The 20,735-nt window shown below is 37.3% G+C and overlaps 1 protein-coding gene across 1 annotated transcript in view; it reads left to right on the top strand.

Annotated features, from left to right (window-relative positions):
* The window catches only part of LOC111514123 (voltage-dependent calcium channel gamma-5 subunit), a gene marked incomplete at its 5' end in the record, with an annotated part of 298,378 nt that extends 278,367 nt beyond the window's left edge, over window positions 1–20,011 (top strand). Inside the window, one exon of the mRNA XM_074185146.1 lies at window positions 17,564–20,011. Coding sequence (XP_074041247.1) covers window positions 17,564–18,178 — 615 coding nt within the window. The remainder of the gene's footprint in view (window positions 1–17,563) is intronic.
* Window positions 20,012–20,735: the final 724 nt, after the last annotated feature.

Below are 20,735 nucleotides of genomic sequence, written 5' to 3'. Positions count from 1 at the left end.
GACAGAGTAGGTCCAAGGAACACAAATAATATTAATGGTACTGATGTATTGATCAGATACTTCATAATAAATAAACAGTAAATGAATATATGAGTAACAAGGTGAGTAACAAATTCTCACAAAAGAAAAACCTAGAAATCGGGGTATGGGACAATATGTTTCGAATCGACTACAAAGAAAAATGAGAAATAGAATTGCCTTTGTTTTTGTACTACTTGTTTTTTTTTTATTTGAAAAAATATTTACAAACTAGAAACTGTGTAATATTAAAAATAAAAATAAAAATTATATCCTGTGAAGAATTCCTATTTCTGCTAAGAACCCTACGACATTTCTAAAGTTGCATTGCTCTCCAAGAACTGTTTTCAATTCTGAACTGATGCTGAACTTTTGTCGTTGTGATACAAAACTGGGACATTCCACTATGATGTGGTGACTGACATTAGTACCAAACACATAGGGCATATGTTTTCTTTCTCCCCGTTCAGCAAATGTTCATGTGTGTATCGAGTATGTCCCATACGTAAACGTGTTATAACAATCTCCTTTGTGCAGGGATTCTGTTCCATGGTGTAGTATGGGTTTTGATTTCTCTCAACTCCATTCTTGGGATGTTCCATTTGGAATACCGAAAGTTGAGAATGCTGTGTTTCATTTGAGTTGGAGATCAGTATGGGACAAACTTGCTCTTGCAGTGTTTCATCATACACGGCTTCACAGGCAATCCTGTCTACCCTCTCATTGCCGATGATGCCGATGTGTGAGGGAACCCACATGAATTCCAATACGTTGGAGGCCTCGTTGACTAAAAATATATTGCTTCTGATGGACTTTATTAACTAAGAGTTTGAGTATATTCCTTGGATACCCTGCAGTGTTTTGTTGATCCCTTCGTCCTTAGCAAATTTTATCGATTGGTTTATTGCGAAGAGTTGTCCACTGTGAATACTGCTTATCGGAGACAATTCGAATGCCTTGGATGTATTGGCTGTCGAAAAAGCTGCTGTGGTTCCTTGGTTTGACTTTGAAGCGACCGTGTAGATGTGAGTGAAGCCATCATATTCACTCAAAGATGAGTGAAAGTAACTGAGCAGCAAATTGTGAAGCGTTTCGGCTTTGTTGAAATTGGAGAGATATGTATTGCAACGGAACAGAACCAGGAGCCAAGTAGGAGGGTCGGATTAATTGATGGAGAGAGTTTCATGAAAGGCTATGTTCAATTCTGGCATGTATTGATTGATCCTTTGATAAAAAGGCACCGTTATTCTTTGTCTCTTCTCAAAAAGCCGGCTCAAACAATTGGAAAACGTATAGTCGTATGTCAAGTGACAATTATTGGATGAAACTGAAGATGCGTACGCCAGACTCAGGTATTTTCTTCTCATGTGTAATGATGGTTCACCCGATCCACAGTATAGGCTTTCAGAGGGGTTAGTTCTGTATGCTCCTAGAGCTAGGTTTATTGCTGTGTTGTGAACAGTATCTATAATTTTTAGGGCAGCTTTGCTTGCTGACGCATATACTATGGATCCATAGTCAATATTGGTCCTCACCAAAGCTCGATACAGGAGTAAAGGGGTTTGGCTATCGGAACCCCAATTTTGATTGGATAACATCCGTAGTAAATTAATATCACTTTGACAAGATGTTTTCAATTGAATCGAGTGAGCATTCCAGTTGATTTTACTGTCGAACATCATACCAAGATACCAAGACCGTCAGCTTTGGTACAGTGATGTTGTTCTTTCTGGTAAAAAAGATGCATTTTGTCTTTTCTGTACTCAACTTGAAACCCGTATTGTTCGAGCATGTCTCGATAGCGTGAAGTGCTTCTTGAAGGTTGACTTTCATTGAATTCGTTTTTTCCTCTTGGGTACACCACCAGATCATCTGCATAAAGGCTGGCTTTTACGGGATAATTGATGTTCATCATGACTTCATTTATTGCAATGAGAAACAATGTGGTACTCATAACGGAACCCTGAGAAATTCTATTTTCTTGAAGTTTCTTTTGTGATAATATTCCATTGACCCTGACTTTGAAGTACCGCTTCTGTAAGAAGTTTTGGACGAATTGAAGAAGGTTGCCTCTGATGCCCTAGGTTTCAAGCTTTTTCAGTATATAATATCTCCAAGTCATGTTGAAAGCTTTGTTTATATGAAAAAAACTGCTACAGTATTTTGTTTGTTAGCAAATCCTTCATTGATAAACGATGCCAATTCCACCAGTGAGTGGCGGGGGGTCACTGTCTCTCTCTTATGGGTGTTTGACAGTCCTCCGGTGCAGACCACACGGCAGTCACCCAGTAAAGTTATCGGTCAACTACCCTATCCCGCACCTGCGGGCAACAGGCGTTGGCCGATTTCAAGCTAGATGTGTGGGAGAGGTGTCTCGCAAGAGCCCTCGGCGGTTACTCATCCAACGCTGGAAAGGTAGCTTTCCTAACATGAGTGCCCCTCGGGGTAACGTAAGGGTATGCGGTGCAGACCACACGGCGTACACCCAAAAGTCGTTGATGAACCGCCCTATCCCGCACCTATACGGGTAATGGGCGCGACATCTTCGACATATGATGTGTGGTAGAGGATGCTCGTGAGAGTCCTCGACGGTTACTCATCAAACGTTGGAAAGGGAACTTTCCTAACATGAGTTCTAGGGGGGAGGTGAGTGCCCGCTCGCGGCTGGAGGCTAGTGAGCCTCATCTCCAACTGGCGTTGGCCTCTTAGGGGCAGCGGCTCCGCTAGCGGGTAAAGGGATACAGGGCTGCGGTAATCCGTTCATGGGTGCATTGCAGCCCCATTATGAGGCACTGGACGGCTTATGCTGTTCCGTGATCCTCGCCTGCTTCTGTACGGATCCAAGCGTTCGAGGTGTCGGGGCTTGCGGTCCTTCCGGGCTCTAGTATCCGAGTCTAGCCTTGGAGGGCACCAAGGCAGACGCTTGAGGTGTCGGAACCCGGATGGACGGAGCTACTAGTATCCGAGCTTAGGACCCCGGCCGGCCACTTCCGGGACCATATTCCCAATTGATTTGGCATGGCTGGCGGGGGCAGGTGTGCGACGCGAGCACTCTCTGGCGAAAGAAGAGCTTAGTTAACTTGTACGAACGTTCGGTCGAACGCTGCCGATGGTCCTGTCTCTTGGTTAGCCACACTAAGTAGATGTAAGGAAGCAATTCCGGGTTCGGTGAGCGGGAGGAAGCCCTGCGAAATCCTGTTGGTGTGGGGTGAGGGGCGGTACCCGCAAGGATTTCCCGAAAATCCACCCCTCCACGACCGATCGCATCCAACGCCAGGGTACGTCTGGGGGCCTAACCGGCCCCCCAGGCCCCCCGGTGCGGTCGTGCGGTCGTAACTATGACTCTCTTAATGGTTGTCCAACGTTGACTTACCCTTTCTAAATCCAGTTTCAGTGAAAACAGCTTATTCTTCTCAAGAAACCAAATGAGGCGACTATTTATGATTTTTTCCATCAATTTACACATCGAACACGTCAAAGACATGGGTCTGTATGATTGTGGATCCGTTTTCTGCTTACTATGTTTGATTAGTGGTACTATAATTGCTTCTGTTCACTTATCAGAAAATGCTCTCTCTGTCCACATTTTATTGAAAATGTTAAGAAGAAGATATTGTGCGTTGGAAGGTAAGTGTTTGAGGAAGATAAAAGGAATATTGTCTGGTCCTGGACTCTAGTTGTTGAATGATTTCAGGGCTTCCTCGAATTCCTGATAGGAGATCGGTCATTGATTGGATTCATTCCATTTCCAGCAGTGATCATTTTTTTTTCTCTAGTTTCTATAGTTGGAGCTGTCGGTATTTTTCTTATAGATGTTCAATAAGACGTTTGCAATTTCTGAAGAATTTGATGTTGTTTCACCTTAGTGTTCTAGGCACGATAATCCAAATTTATAATCAGTATTTTTTATGCACTTGACTTTGTTCTACACCATGTCCAGAGGTGTTGAACTGCTGATAGATGATACGTATTGGGCCCATGTTTTTTTCCGCTATTCATCATAATCCACCGTGACCTAGCTCTCAGTCTCCTATAGACTATCACGTTTTCTGAAGTGTGCTGACGTTTAAGTCTGTTGAAAGCATGTTTGGACTCTCTCATCGCTTAACTACATTCCCGATTCCACCACGGTACCGGAATATGATTTGGAAGATCTTTTGTCTTTCCTACTAATAATTGTGCAGCATCTGTTATGATTTCAACGATGTCCTTTACGCAAACATCAACGCTTTCTCTTAATTGATACTGTGAATCTCCAGCTTCACGTCAGTGAAGAGTCTCGAGTCAGCTCTTTCCAAATTCCATTTTTGCGGTGCCTGTATCTCCTCGTCATGCGTAGGATGGGAGCTTGCGAGAAGGATTGGATAATGGTCACTGCCGTATAAATCTGAGAGTATAGAGAAGTCCAACATTGCAAGGAGTGAAGGGTCACAGAAACTGAGATCTATTGCGCTGTGAATTCCTGAGAGAGAGTTGAATCGAGTTCATTCGCCATTATTGAGTATCAACTTGTTATGTTCATCTACGATGCGCTCTAGAATTCGGCCTCTGGCGTTTGTTGACTTGCATCCCCATATTGTGTTATGGCTGTTGAAGTCACCTACTATGAGTCTGGGTTTAGGGATGTATTGAAAGAGATTATCTAGCTCATCGTAAGCCAGTTCACGGTTTGGTGGAATGTAAATGTTGCAAACATTAAACTTTTTTGCACCTTGAAATTTAATAGCTATAGCTTCTAGCTGGGTCGTTAGTGGAATTTCTTTGGAGCTATAAGTTGGGTGAACGTATATAGCTACGCCGCCGCTGGCTTCATATTGATCTGCTCTGTTTCTATGGAAGCAGCTGTAGTTTTTATGGTATGAGTGTGCTCTCTTTCGAAATGAGTTTCTTGAAGACATATAATTGATGGCTGGTGTTCCGATATGAGTAACTTCAGCATATTAATTTGGTTGAGGAACCCGTTAGGGTTCCACTGAAAAATGGTTGATCTGGAGAAAAGATTTATTGTAGTTCCTAAGACGAAGAGTCGCTCTCTGTGTCAGTGAAAGATACGTCTTCGGAAGTAATTGTTTCGCTATCTTTTTTTTGAGTTTCGTGCATCTAGTTTTAATAGATCTTTCATTTAAATACGGATAGATGCTGCCTATCATACTCAATAACTTGAACATCGTTAGTGCACTGTTCAGCTATGCTCAGAGGGTCATTGGATCCATAGAAATGCTCAAAGAAATATTTGAGTTGATTGTAATTGATCACAAAATTTCCTGAATCGATAAAGTTCTTCGAAGAATTTTGTTTCTTGGCTATCAGCTCTTATTTTTTTGGGGATACTCGATGATGGCTTCCTATATGAATCGGGTGTCTTTTCATTAGTTGGTGTCAGTGTTTCTGTAATGGTTCTTTTGTTTGTGCTGTGGGAGTTTGTAGAAACGGATGATTCACTTGGCTGTGGAGTTGTTTCGTTTTGTTCCAATGGTATTTCTGGAGAAGGACATTCATTATGACCAGGTGATGGGGGTGATGGTTCGTTTGAAGTTTTGGTTGTTACTGGAGGAAATAGGTTGGCAGGCTCTGTTAATCGTTCCTGAAGTTCAGCAGTACATTGGAAAGATATTGAAACATGTGAAGTTGTTGAGTGACAGATATACTTTGTACGACGTATTGTCTTGAAACACTAAAATTGATTCTGGAATGTTAACATATTCTGGTGGATTGACGTAAACTTACCTTCTGAAACTCAGTATGTCCAAAATCGGGTTGGATATTTCGACTCGTAGGAATGTTTTTGGTGAGAATATCTTCAGGCCTATTTGATGGAGAGCCGATTCTAGAAGAGAGTAGGGAATGGTGGGGCTGACGTTGGACAAAATCAATCTCTCTGAAGGGGTAATCAGTCTCATTGCTCGTAAGATTTCGTGGCCTATGGTGATTGTACCATGTTCATTCATGAAATTGTTCCCCAGTTCTCTTTTCGAAAGGTAAATGCAGATTCGATTGTTGAAGATCCTTGATGCAAATAGAATTTGTTTGGGAATTACGAGATTTCCTAGTGCTAGGAGGTATTTTTAGATTTTTATTCCATCGACTGAAGATAAAATGATCGCTTGGGTTTTTTCTAGAAATTGTTGTTGACTCACTGCTGTTGAATAAGTCATGGTTTGGTTACTTCGTTGGTCAGGGGTTACAGTTGTTGCAGTTTGGCGATTCCTGTAGTCAAAAATCCCAGGAAGAATTGGATCCAACTGGTTAGGTGTACCCATTTGGTCGGATCATATGTACAACTGCACGGCACTGGACCGTGCTGTTGATGACGAAAAACAAAATAACTTGAATAAGCGAACTATGTATAAAAGGTCACAGATTCTATGAGCGCGAACTAATCAACCGTCTCGCTCGATATCCTCCGTTAAACTCCCTATACTACTTGTATTTGTAGCTAACGTTTCTGCAGTTTCGTTCTATTTTCCAACGAAAACAGTAAAGTTAGTTACAAATACAAATAGTATAAAAACATAGGAAGTATTATTTCCCATTTTTCATGATGATCTCCTACCACGTATTAACGGCTACATACATCAATTTATTGACCAAGTTTTATTGAATGTTTCCTATGCAAACATTTCGAGTAGAAACTTGCAGTTTCACCATCCATGAAGGATTTATCTTGGACATGGGATGGTTAACTTTTATACGAAGTTATTTTTTTTGCAAAGATCGATATTATTTGTATAACTTAATCCAGATAATAACTATACAGGCTATTTCACGGTGGATGGCACATTAGACGTTTCTGGTGAACCACACAACGGATCACTTTGAAAATTTAATGGAGGGCATATTCGGACATTCTCTAGCCAACTAAAATATTTTCGACAATGCGGTGTTGCCGCTTCTATTAGAAAGCAGTAGCAACTTTGATTTTTCAAATGGAATACTCTGTATATAATATTATTTTTGGAATCTCCAACTATTGCCCGACAACTTTTCTTGATATTTCTCTATACCTATCTGTTACCGTTTTCGAAATAAAAATTAATTTCAATTTTTTTCTTCGAAAATCATGACTTCTAAAAATGCCGATATCTTTTAGTTAAGAAGTACTATGATATCGAAATTTGGTTTGGAGTTAGGTGATACTTGGACACTTCCCACACGTCAGCCTAATCTCCGTTACTTCAATACAGGGTGGTAAAAAAATACAGTTTTTTCGTTTGCTTGAAAAAGTTGCTGAAATTTGATTATTTTAAATAGAACACCCTGTATATTATTGAAAATTCGGAAAGCTGCTGAAATTTGCTTTTTTTCTATGTATATCATACCTATACCTAACTAGTCAAGTTTCGGACTTATGAACATTTATTTGTGAAAATGTCCCTTCAGAATGGTATTTCCATTCGGTATTTGGTAAGCAGGCCATGATTACTATTTGACAGTAGCGTTGTGACATTCTCCTAATAATATCGACATTTTCGTCACTTCAGAAGTTGCAAATACCTTCAAAACGATGGAACAAAACTATTCAAACGAAGTTCTTATGAATTTGTTTATTATTTTTGGACAGTGTGACAAAAATCATCAGCAGAACATGTATAAAGTTCAATGAAATGTATCCGAATCTACCGCCAATGAACCTCAAGAAATTTATACGAATTCAGAACAATTTCAATGCATTTGGATCAACTTTAAAAGCACCAAGAAACTTGCCTCGACCCGTAACTTTCGAAGACAACCAGGTTAATGTCTTAGCATATTTTCACGCATTTCCCGAGTCATCGATAAGAAGTGCTGAAGAAGATTTGGGTATAAAATATTCATCGGTTCAAAGAATCTTGCGAAGACATAAAATGCATGATTATAAATTCACCAAAATTCAAGCAATGAAGCCTCAAGATCCTCAACAGAGAGTAGAATTTTGTGAAATGTTGTTGACACGCATTCAAGAAGATCCACTTTTTTTAAATAAAATTATTTAGACTGATGAATCGAAATTTTCGAGAGAAGGGATTTTCAATAGAAAAAATCGTCATTATTGGTCCAGTGAAAATCCTCACGTCACAAAAGAAGCCGGATTTCAAGAAAAATTTAGTTTTAATGTCTTCTGCATGTTGATGGACAACAAATTGAGGTACGTGATATACGAGGAGTCATTAACATCCAGAAGCTACCTGAATATTTTGGAGAATACTGTAGACAGTTTCGTGGATAATCTGCCACTCGAAGATTATCGAAACTGTTGGTACCAACTAGACGGAGCTCCTGCACATTGCACAAGAGAAGTGAGCGCAGAACTGGATAGACTATTTGACGATCGGTGGATGAGGCGCTTGGGACCATGGAATTGGCCAGCGAGATCACCCGGTCTTAATCCATCAGATTTTTATTTGTGGGTAATGTTTAAAGAAAAAGTTTACAAAATACCCGTGCGTTCGAGAGATGAATTGTTAGAAAGGATTGCCCAAACATTTGAAGATTTGGATCCCAATGAAATCAGATCTGCCACCACGAAAGCAGTCAACACCCGCATTTTAAAGTGCTTGGAAGTGAACGGCCAGCGATTCAAACATATTTTGAAATATTCCACATGATTGTTTTACTTTTTTATAATTATTCATATCAATATTTCCAATTTCAAGTTTCTTGGTGCTTTTTTGAAGTTTATCCAAACATATTGAAATTGTTCTGAATTCGTATAAATTTCTTGAGGTTCATTGGCGGTAGATTCGGATACATTTCATTGAACTTTCTACATGTTCTGCTGATAATTTTGTCACACTGTCCAAAAATAATAAACAAATTCATAAGAACTTCGTTTGAATAGTTTTGTTCCATCGTTTTGAAGGTATTTGCAACTTCTGAAGTGACGAAAATGTCGATATTATTAGGAGAATGTCACAACGCTACTGTCAAATAGTAATCATGGCCTGCTTACCAAATACCGAATGGAAATACCATTCTGAAGGGACATTTTCACAAATAAATGTTTATAAGTCCGAAACTTGACTAGTTAGGTATAGGTATGATATACATAGAAAGAAAACAAATTTCAGCAGCTTTCCGAATTTTCAATAATATAGAGGGTGTTCCATTCAAAATAATCAAATTTCAGCAACTTTTTCAAGCAAACGAAAAAACTGTATTTTTTTACCAGCCTGTATTGAAGTAACGGAGATTAGGCTAACGTGTGGTAAGTGTCCAAGTATCACCTAACTCCAAACCAAATTTTGATATCATATTACTTCTTAACTAAAAGATATCGGCATTTTTAGAAGTCATGATTTTCGAAGAAAAAAATTGAAATTAATTTTTATTTCGAAAACGGTAAAAGATAGGTATAGGAAAATATCAAGAAAAGTTGTCGGGCAATTGTTGGAGATTTCAAAAATAATATTATATACAGAGTGTTCCATTTGAAAAATCAAAGTTGCTACTGCTTTCTAATAGAAGCGGCAACACCGCATTGTCTAAAATATTTTAGTTGGCTAGAGAATGTCCGAATATGCCCTCCATTAAATTTTCAAAGTGATCCGTTGTCTGGTTCACCAGAAACGTCTAATGTGTCATCCACCGTGAATCAGCCTGTATAGTCCATACACTAATGGAAATTTCACCAAAATGAACTTTATTGTGTAGAAGACTGTATAGAGACAGTAAATACGTTGTTTCATATCAATAGTAGAATCAATTCAGAATATTTTGATCGAACAAAAGCATGATCAATGGAAGAGTATCTTATTTTCTTCCTCAACATTCAGTGTAATATAGATGTGAATATGAAATTTCAATATTTAAAAGCCATTGCTTGATTTTTTTTGTGAAGAAATTTCAAGAATTGATTATTTTTAGTTGAAGAGGCAATTGATATTTTGATATTTTGATGACAAATTAAATATATACTGCTTGATATTTATTTATAGCTTGATGTGTATGTTGGACATTGAATATCATGTTCGTTCGGTTTTTTTTAAGGCAAAATTCCCCAGAATATATTCGAATGATATTTAGAACATGAGCTGATTTGAAAAGTTTCTTAGTGGAAAAGTTACAGTTTTTTCCATTAATTATTTGACGAAATCGTTACTGTATAGTTTTCAAAGAAGCCATCTGAATATACACATTTTCCTATTCAATAATTTTGTATTTCAGTTAGAAGCTTAAATGAAGCTTGAATGCTTATGATAGACTTTTGATTTTCTATATTGATCCCTAAATACTTTACATTATTTGCCGGTGCAATGTGACGTATACCTCCACTACCTGAAATTTTCCAGTTGCCCCGTATCTTCGAAACAAAGCGCCCTATCATACATCACATAGGACAAAATATCCTCAGAATAGTCCCTGAACTTTTTGCGACATGTTCATTGAATACCCTGTAAAAGGAGTTTCTAGGTAAAATATATAAACAGGGGTGCCAACTATAAAAATTCAGAACCGAAGATCATATAAATTACAAGTGTTGTCGAACTTATAAATTCAAGAGTTGAGACCTACATAATTCGAGTTCAGAATTAAATATTTCGGGATTTTAGTTGATTCATCAACGAAGGAAAGAGAATTGGAACTTTCTATGTTTTCTATCACTTTTATTGTAACTAATGTTAATACAGTTTCATCCTATAAGGACATTTTCAAACTTTCCTTCATTATGATTTCCTACCACGTAGTAACAGCTACATCTATGAATTTATTGATTAATTAATTTCCATGGCTTTCAACAAATTCATTTTCTCCCCTTTATTACATGTGTGTAGGATTTTGAGATTATTTCGACTCATCTTGTGTTTTGACTCGTGCAGATGTTCATACATTATAATTTTTTTGTTCAAACAAACGTCTTAGTGGAGCAGTACATCAAAATTTCTACCGGTTTAGCTTGTATATGTTTGAAAAAAATATGTTTTTTTCTCATTAACCAGCTATCGCACCCCTACGAACGATAACCCTCAGAAGTCGAAACTTGTGGAAGCTAAGGACTAACGGGGTCTTACGGGGTTTAACGTGTGATTCCTAACACGGGTTGGACGATAGCAAGTGGAAATCGAGCGTTCAGCCTAGGGCTTGGACCATCGACTCACACATCGGCCGCTTGACTGAGTGAACAAAGCACCTACGTCGAACCTCCTGGCTGCCGACCGACCCCGCCTGGCTACCAACCGACCACACTCTATTCTATACATACCTGATTTTTTTTCATTTTATCTCGTTTGGATTTTGCATTGAACAGAATTCTGCCTAAATTATTATTATCAACGAAAGCTGATATTTGGGTTTAATTCACTTATAAGCATGTTATGAGTTTTATGTGATATTATCTTTTCCGACAGTAATCAAAACTGAAAACTATCTAGGAGAGGTATCTCTGTATCTGTAGAGTAGGGAGAGTGAGTGTAAGCCTACGCACTTAGATCACATGTGACCCATTTTACATCCTCCCGAGGAGTTGTCCTCCTAGGTCATCGTCCATCCTGTCCTTTCCAGGAAGGTGGACAGGTCGCTGGGAGACATCTCCTTTATATCGGCAGGTGTAGGCCAAGACTCGCCGAACATACACTCTCTTATTGACGTAACTCCGGGCACTCGCACAGGACATGCCTGACAGTCTCATCTTCCTGTTCACACATCCTGCATAAAGATGTGTCCACTAGTACCATATTATGGAGGTGTTTCCTTAGTTGACAGTGACCAGTCAGAAATCCTACTGTAAGGCGTAGATTTTTCCTGGTCATCGCCAGATTTTTCTTCGGCGCCAGCTTCCCAGGGTCGCCCAAGGTGATCCTGGCAAGATTACATCATTTGATTCCATCCAATCTCTGTAAGGATTGAGCATGGTTGTAACATTTGACTAGTTCCGCATTCGTCGAAATCATCAGGCCATGAGTGCCACTGGGTCCTAAAATTCTAAGTCCAGCCGCTTCCTTGACTGAGGAGTCGGCCGTGCAATTACCTTTACTCCTGTCGTGCCCTTTAACCCACCTCAAGATAATGTTATTATCTACCAAGGCTTTGACTAAATTATGGTGGCACTCTAGTACTAGCTCTGAGCTAACACACTGTCTATTCAAGGCTAATAGTGCTTGTCTGCTATCGCAACCTCCTCAACGTACAGATTCAGAGAGGTCAGACCCATGATTGATTTCATTGCCGTGGTTGGTGTTGTTCGCATGGCTCCTGTGATGTTTAAACAAGCAAGTCGCTGTATTTGATAAAATTTTTGGATGGCCGTCGCTTGTAGAACTTTCGGTCCCCATGCAATGGCTCCATACGTTAACATAGGTCTTATTATTACAGTGTAGATTCAGGTGACCACACGGGGTGAAATACCCCATGCGCGTCCAACTGTCCTCCGACATTGCTCATAAGCCACGTATGCTCTTTTTGCTGTACTCTGTAGATGAGAGTTCCATGTCAGCAGCTTCTTGTCGAGGATAGTACCAAGGTATTTCACCTCTTCAGAGAAATTTAGTTGGCTTTTGAAGATTTCGGGAGGTTTTAAGCCCGTTAAACTTCTTTTCCTGGTGAAAAGGACCATCTCAGTCTTCTTGGGATTGATCGACAGTGAGTGTTCCTTACACCATGTTTCTATTAATTTGAGCCCATCCTGCGCTCTATCACACTGTGTGTTAACAAATTTGCCTGTCTACAAGATAACTATGTCATCTGCGTATGCAATTGTGTAGAATCCATTTCTGTTAAGGTGATTAATTAGGGTATCGAGAACTATGTTCCAGAGAAGGGGTGATAAGACCGCTCCCTGTGGACATCCTCTCATGACCAGTCCTTTCACTGTGATGTCTTCTACATTAATACTTATTGCTCTACTAGAGAGCATCTGGAGTATCCATTCTCCTACTACCAGGGGTACATTCCTGGAGTGTAGTTAGATGTTGTTTTATCGAACGCTCTCTCGGAGAAGTATATGGAAATAAATATTTCAAATCAAATTTTGAAATATCAATATTCACCAACTACCTAAACAGTAGAGTTTAGTTAACGTCTATGATACCCATATTCAGGTACCTAGTTGTGAAAAAATATATAATCCGCCATTTTGTAGCTGCGGCCATCGTGGATTCACAATGATACAGAAACTGAATGTGCGTACCAAATATCAGATCAATCTGTCAACAGAAAGGGAGTCAAACTTCATTTACTAAATTTGACCCAAACAAAGAGGGCAAAAACGTTTAAACGTTCAAAATAAATCTACTCTTTTCATAAACCATATTTATATAGTATTTGAAATATAAGATCAATCATTGAAATGATTCTAATTCACGAAAAATACGAATTTTTTAACAGTATGCAACAGAATGGAATCTTTAAAATCTAAAAATCAAGAATTATAATTGAGAAAGGTTTCGGAAGAAGAATTTAGAAGAGAATCATCAAATATTATACACAAATATCACTCATTTTACAAGCTGACCAGTAGTGAACAGCATCAATTTAGAACCAGATGCAAAATCATTGATTGATAACAAGCGAAATACTCTCAAAATATGTTGATCATCCAAAAGTTTCAAAGCAATATATCATGATCAATTATTGGAAATGTGTCAGTAATGCGGAAATATGTTCGCCTATTTGTTGAGTTAGTTGGATTGCAGCAAAACCACATTGATGAGCAAATGCGTCAATAGGAGAATATGTGATTGTTGTGTCAATCAAGAATAATTGGTACTGATATTCCCATTAGATGTATATCCACCATCAAACAAATGATCCTGGAACACTGTATAGGGGTTATTTACCCTAGATGTATTTCCTGAAACTTCAGCTGTTTGAACAACAATTCACAGACCCTCATTTGATAAATATGACGCAGTAGGTTCAAATACCGAATATATTGGACTCTGTTCCACTTCTTTACTGATTTTGGTTAGGCAAAAAAATCAATTCAGAATTTTATAGTTCAAGGTTTTTCAACTGATTGAGATTGTTTTGATAGATTTGAGATATTCAAAGAGACTTTGTTTGCTGAAAACCAGTCCTAAATGCTATCTAATGAGATTGGTGCCATATAAGTTACTCCACCGTTAATAATCAAGATAGTGTCATCAGCAGAAATAGAGGAGAATCTGTCTGGAAAATTAATGTCAATATCTTGTACACAAACAATATCTAATGCTGGTCTAAGGATAGAGCACTGAGGCACGCACACGTTGATGTTACCTTTTCATGATTCAAAATGATCGATCTTCTCACCAAAATTTTGAGATTGCATGGATATGTTTTGAACCAAGTTAATGCAGTACCACGTTCACCGCAGTATTTCATTTCATTTCGAAAAATAGTGTGGTCCACTTTATCTAAAGCTTCAGCTAGATCGCAAAATATACCAAGTGGAAACTCTTCAGCCTACAGAATCTCATTTAACCTTACCATGAATACGATAGCAGCGTCGGTAGTGTAAAATTTTTGTTGAAATCTTAAATGAAATTCACTTAGGATATTTTCGATAGACAGGTATTTATTGAGTTGCTGATCCACAATCCATCCTAGTACCTATGATAATGATAAGAGGGCTTCGTAACTATCCATCTCAGACCTGTTGCCTTTTGTTGAAGGTAAAGTTTTGGAACAATTGGTGAATTTTCCATTGGAGATATAAATATTGAAGAGAAAACAGAGGATTTCAATAGTTTATTATTACTATTCGTCACCGCCATTGAAATCTCATCTATTCCTGATGAGTTTTTTGGTTTCATTGCTCTGACACAAGTAACAATATTCCATTCGGTAATTGGGCAAAACTTACTATTCCGATCACTCCCATATAAATTTCAATTTGAGAGCCACCGGTGGACGGCTGTTTCAGCCTATTGGGCATCGTCAGTACCGAGCAGGCGGTCCTGGATTGAAGACAAAATGTGAATGAACAAGAAAAGGACTTGATAAAAATAACTCCGTAAACGCAACCGGGACTGCAGTTTGAGTAAAGCCAAGAAGATGATATCACAGCCAGCTATCGAAAGCACTCACATATGATAAACAGAAGTTATAAAGCTTCAACTCCTCTCTGTGACATACGTTAATATCAAAATACTGAAAATTAAGGAAAATTAGTTGCATCATAAAAAAAGTAGCTATAGTCGTGTTTACACAACATAAAATAAACTTCGCTTTTCATTTCCATACATGAACCTTGATTTATAATATTTATTGTATTCTTTTGAATATGGAAATGATAAAGACAATTATTATCATTATTATTATATATACATATACCAGAAGCTAATAAGGTAGCTTTTTGAAGTTTTCTTGAAACCATTTCTGTTATACGTCATAGAAGTAATTTTTTTCAAAGATATTCCAAAAATATGTAAACAAGAGTAACTCTCAGACACAAACTGGAAGAAAATCCTCCTGAAACAGCTACTTTCATATAAACATTGAATTACACGAAAGAAAAAAATTCTTTCGAAACAAATACTTCTATATGAACACTGAATTATGAAGAAGATACTTTTCTCTACTCAATTTGTATTTCAAACATTCGTTGTGGAATAAAAATCAGATATCATTCACATGAGTTCTACTTTAAATAAATGGTAACAAATTGGACTTTCATGTATAGAGTTACTTATTTTCAAATTGGTTAGTTCCTTCCTTTCTTTGGAAGATTCCCTCATCTTTTTTTAGTATCAAGATGGAGTAGTAGAAAGCCAAAAACTTTCTTTCCCAAAAATAATCGCTTCTAAAAATATAACCCCTTCAATTCAAGAATAACTCCAACTGTAAAAGTTCACGAACTCCAAAGGCAGAATATTATGAAACGTTCAAGTCTAACGAAAACCTAAAAATTTATTTTGTTATATTACAGATAAAAAATCATTATCACAGATATTTTCATTTCGACCTGAAACATACTGAGGCTAGTTTCTACGAAACCTTGTTGAGACACTACTGATTACCATTTATTATACAATCAATTCCCATGTGTTCGAAAAGTAGATCTAGTTAAGGCGTATTCGAGAGATTTCAGTAAAACTCAACATGACTTCTCGATTAAGTACAACTATGAGAGAATTTCAAAAATATTCATTACATGATGTCAAATTGATCGAGAACGTAACAGATCATATAATATAAGAAAAATGTTTCAACAACAAATTGAGGCTATTATTATAACAGCATATTTTTTACTCAGCTTATGAAAGTACTTAGAGGATGAAGCCTGTACTCAGTGTGAGGATGAAACCTGCTTATCAATTGTCTTTCTATCAATGATTTCATTATTATTTATTTTACTCCTCATCTCGAATGTGATTATCCATTCCAGCAAGGATATTATGTGGGCCATGTTGAAGAATTTATAAAATCGATGGGTCTGTAGTAAATTTCGAAGCAAAGAGCAAATAGTATTCTTCATACCATTCAGTTTCGAAACAATTTTCCAGCAGATTCTAGATGAATGAAATGAGTTGTTGATATTGTTTTGCAGTTTTTCATGTTATGAATCATACGTTGAAAGGTAAGACCTCGTTAGTCCTTAGTTGGCACAAGTTTCGACTTTTTAGAATTGTCGTTTGTAGGGGAGCGAAAGCTGGTTAACGGAAAAAAGATTTCAAATATTTTTTTAACAGATATGGAGCAGTATTTGTTTTAATTTTTTTAAACTCTTGGAGTTCTAGAAAATGACAGACAGAGAGCAATGCAAACATTTCAGAATATCACCAGGTTCGCGAACAGAAAAGAAAGCTTGTTCTCAAAATGATGATCGAAAATACTTGTGATAATAATCGAGCTAGCTTAGGAGGTATATGACCTTGAAGTTCCAGAATTGTATGTTGGTATTCTGTATATTTGTAACCTCACTTTCAGCTTCCCATCATTGTGACAGTATTTCATTCTATTCGTTAATATAATAACAAAACATAATAATATCACCACAAACAAGCTGATCAGCTTTCGAGGTTTTTTTTCACTCTGAACTTTTCTGTATCATCGTTTTTCTCGTTGATTGATAAGTACAGCAGATACTATATGTTAGAATCAGCAGGAGTCTGTAATCAGTTGTGAGTATGAGTGGAAAATAGGTGGTGATGGTTAGAATAGTTTTGGAATAAGATTGGAAAGAAGTAACGGAAGAAATCGTGTTCCTCTCACCTCTTTATTTATTATATTTTTTCTCACCTATTTATTAAATTCAGGATGTGGTTATTTCAGTAGCCAAAAACTTTGAATTGGCAGCACTATTTGGTGAAGAATCCGAAGAAAACGTCACCAGTGATCCTCATTTTCATGAAAATATTTGTTTCGTGAAGGAAAACTCTTTTGAACCCGTGAACCTGCTACTTCGTTCATTCGATTTGGCGTCACTGGATTATTTTCTCTGTGTCTACGCCAAAAAACCGGATCTATTGCCTAAATACAGCCTGCAAAACTGCGGAAAAATTATGGAAATTTGACTGCAAACGATAACCGCGTTGGAAACATACCCATATCCAAACAATACAGTTCAGAGAACATATATTCTTTCTGTCATTAATTTCGGACTCGATTGAACTGATCAGATAACTCTACTCACTTTTTTTTGTTGCAGGTCCGCCAAATGGTGCCAGGAGCTGAACGAAAACTTCTTGAACACCAGCACCTCTCTACAGAATTTCTGGTTCACCACGCAGGACCTTCATCTCTCTCGTACGACCCAATACCGTCGGACAGACCTAAATACGAGACTGAATGCGGTCCATTACTCAATAAGACTCCGCCGGACGTCTGCACGACCAACAAGTGCTCAGATTTCTGTCTAGAAGATATAGATCAGGCATGCATGATGTCCAATATTGTGGACAGCAGCTACAACTCAGTTCAAACTCTAGCCGGGCAAACGATACCGATAACCATAAAAAATCACAACTCCACGGCTCCTTTGTCCTTCTCGAACCTTCCCATGAAGTATGGCACGATGCACTACGATCATCCGGCAAGCGTGCAGTGCACCAGCACGCTGCATCAAGGATTTTTGGGGGTGTCGGACTTGGGGAGTTCTAGTTCGACTAGTTCCAGTGGTTACTGCGGTAGGAGTAAGACACTGCAGCATCAGAAGAACAAGAAAAAGTGCGATAAAATCGATACGTTTCAAGTACCTGAAACAAGTCTCGCGGATTTCGGGAAACGAACAAACGAATTCAGTTTTTCCGGGAGTGCAGTGTGACAAGAGGTGACTGACGGTTCAAGTCATATATTCTAAAATGGTTATTGTAGCCAAAGTTCATATATATAACTAATATCTCATAATGATAAAAGAAGAGGTTTAAAGATAAACGATCGTTAGGTCCACATATGCCCTTCTTCGAAATATTTTCTTCTTTTTATATAACATACAGAATGGAATGAAGGATACAGAACCTTCGATACGATTCTTGAAATCTATATAAAAATGAGATGAATGAAACTATTTCATTCACTGATACCAATTGAAAATTGGTGAAGTCCCATTCAGGAAAAATGTATCAAAAAAACTTATGAACATACTCGTCTGAATACACGTTTCACCAATCACGATGGCTTCATGAGGAGAATATTCGAATATTTTTTTTGTGTTCCTTTAGACTGAAACATGTTTTGTGAGACGAGGTCTAGAAGAGAGGTATTACTCTTGTGTGTAGGAAAAGTATTTATCTTGAGTTCATTCCACTTCAAAGCTTCAAAGTCCACCTCTCAGTCATTATTCAAGGTTCATTTTCATTGATCCCAATTCAAAACTGAATGATTTCGTGAGAATGTAATGATGACAAGCAGATAAATGATAATTCTCTCAGTGATTCATACACAAAAATAGTTACACGACCCATTCAAATGAATATGGTTTGAACAATTTTTCATTTTGAGTGACTCGAAAATTACAAATCATCAACCAGAATTCATAGGAGAAATCGTCATAGTCACACCACAAAATAGTGTATATAGAAACAGTATATTAAATATATTGATTTGTTTGCAACTGAAAGACGGTTTGTAAAAATGAGAAATTGTAAAAGGTTGACATGGAAATTATATTTTCTTTTTCCAAAATGAATGAAAAAAACTTCAGAAGTACTCAAGCTATTGCTCATATAAAAGAAACAAATACATTTTTTCCAACTAGAACCAGTCCAAAGAATCATACATGACTTTTACTAGTCACCTTTGTACTCAATAATATTCCTTTCAGCATCAACTTTCATCGGTTTTCTAAAGAAACACAATCCAAATGTAAATATATCATTGATGGTGTCTTGATATTACCAGAAACAATGATTCAATAAAAGTGCTTCTACTATGGACAAACTATTGGCATTTTATCATTTTGCAGGCCAAAGATAAATTTTATGTCTCAGATATTGGTCAGCAGACGAACGTAACACAATTACGGTCATTGTTCGCCACGTTGTGACTGATTTGAAACTTTTAGGTTTAAAAATTCATTCCAAAAACTTACCCGACAAAAGGAACAATGTTTCTTATATTATGATGCTTATTTTATCAATCCACTGATCATCATTCCTGCATCTAAATTTGAAAAATATTCAAAAAAAGAAAAAATACTGTAGACAACTTTTTTTCAACAAAAATGAACCTTGGTGACCAATAATATGTTCATCCGCAGACATTGTGAAATAGTACGAAGTAATGCAACCAGCTGAAGAAGTATTTCTCAGAAAATTCAATGTAACCACCGTATTGATAAAAATCTATTCACTCAGGATAGGAAGTATTTTTAAATCGAGTAAGTCATACATTAAAAGTAAGGACGTCATTTCAACTCCCTTTCTCAAATCTCAAACTGTTCGATTCTTTCGGATTGCATTACTTCTTTCTTTCCAAGTGACATTTTATGACCACATTTATGTCAAGTTACCTCGATGCGACAAATCAGAAGTTCATATCGTAATATTCTCAACGTACTTTTGGATTGGTTGTTAATTCATACAAGAATTGTGATTGCTGTGATAAATAATTTACTATAACTACTCTAATTATCAACCAGTATTTTAAGGTTTGTGATTTGTTTGTTACCAACAATTTGCATTGGGCGGTACGAAATAAATGTTATCCAAACTGTGCAATTTTAATTATGATTGAAACCTTTTCTTTTACAATCAGAGGAGTAGGTATATCATGAGAATATCATGAAAATTCTCAATGGCATATGTATGTCAATTGTCCAACACTTGCGATTTTCATGACAACAGTAAGCATTACCTAACAGCTAGAACCGTTCGTCATTTTGTTCTCGCTGGGTTATTTTTCTTCAAATGTTATATCTATATACGGAGTGGGGCACATTGGATACTTTCAAAGGGAAACTTCTGTTTTCAAATTAGATAGATAAAATCTGATGACTATGTCTAAGAGCCAAATTTTATTACAAACTCAATGGTGAAAACCGCATATCGATATCTATCATCGTTTCTGAATTACAGCATGTTTTTCCACAATGTGCGTTTTCGAAAAGTTGCTGTAACTTTTTTCCTGTCGAAAATTACCTCTAGCTATGAAAACATTTCCAAATCATTTTTTAACCTTCCAGCAGGCGCGGTCCTAAACTCAACAAAACCGGGCGCAGTAATAAAATGATCACGCACTTCTTGGACTCTAATACTTTGTAAATAACTACAATAAATTTTAATTTCAGGTATTTTATATACGTACATATATTTCGTAAGTACATTCTACCTTTACAAAATATTTAAAATAAGATTTTTCGAACTTAAAACAAAATTAAAATA

The sequence above is a fragment of the Leptinotarsa decemlineata genome, unplaced genomic scaffold (genome assembly GCF_025532065.1).
Source record: "Leptinotarsa decemlineata unplaced genomic scaffold, Ldec_3_MD MMD2_tig00026363_RagTag_RagTag, whole genome shotgun sequence".
NCBI classification, from domain to species: Eukaryota; Metazoa; Arthropoda; class Insecta; order Coleoptera; family Chrysomelidae; genus Leptinotarsa; species Leptinotarsa decemlineata.
Note: the sequence above shows the minus strand (reverse complement) of the source record. Positions and strands in the feature narration are given on the sequence as shown.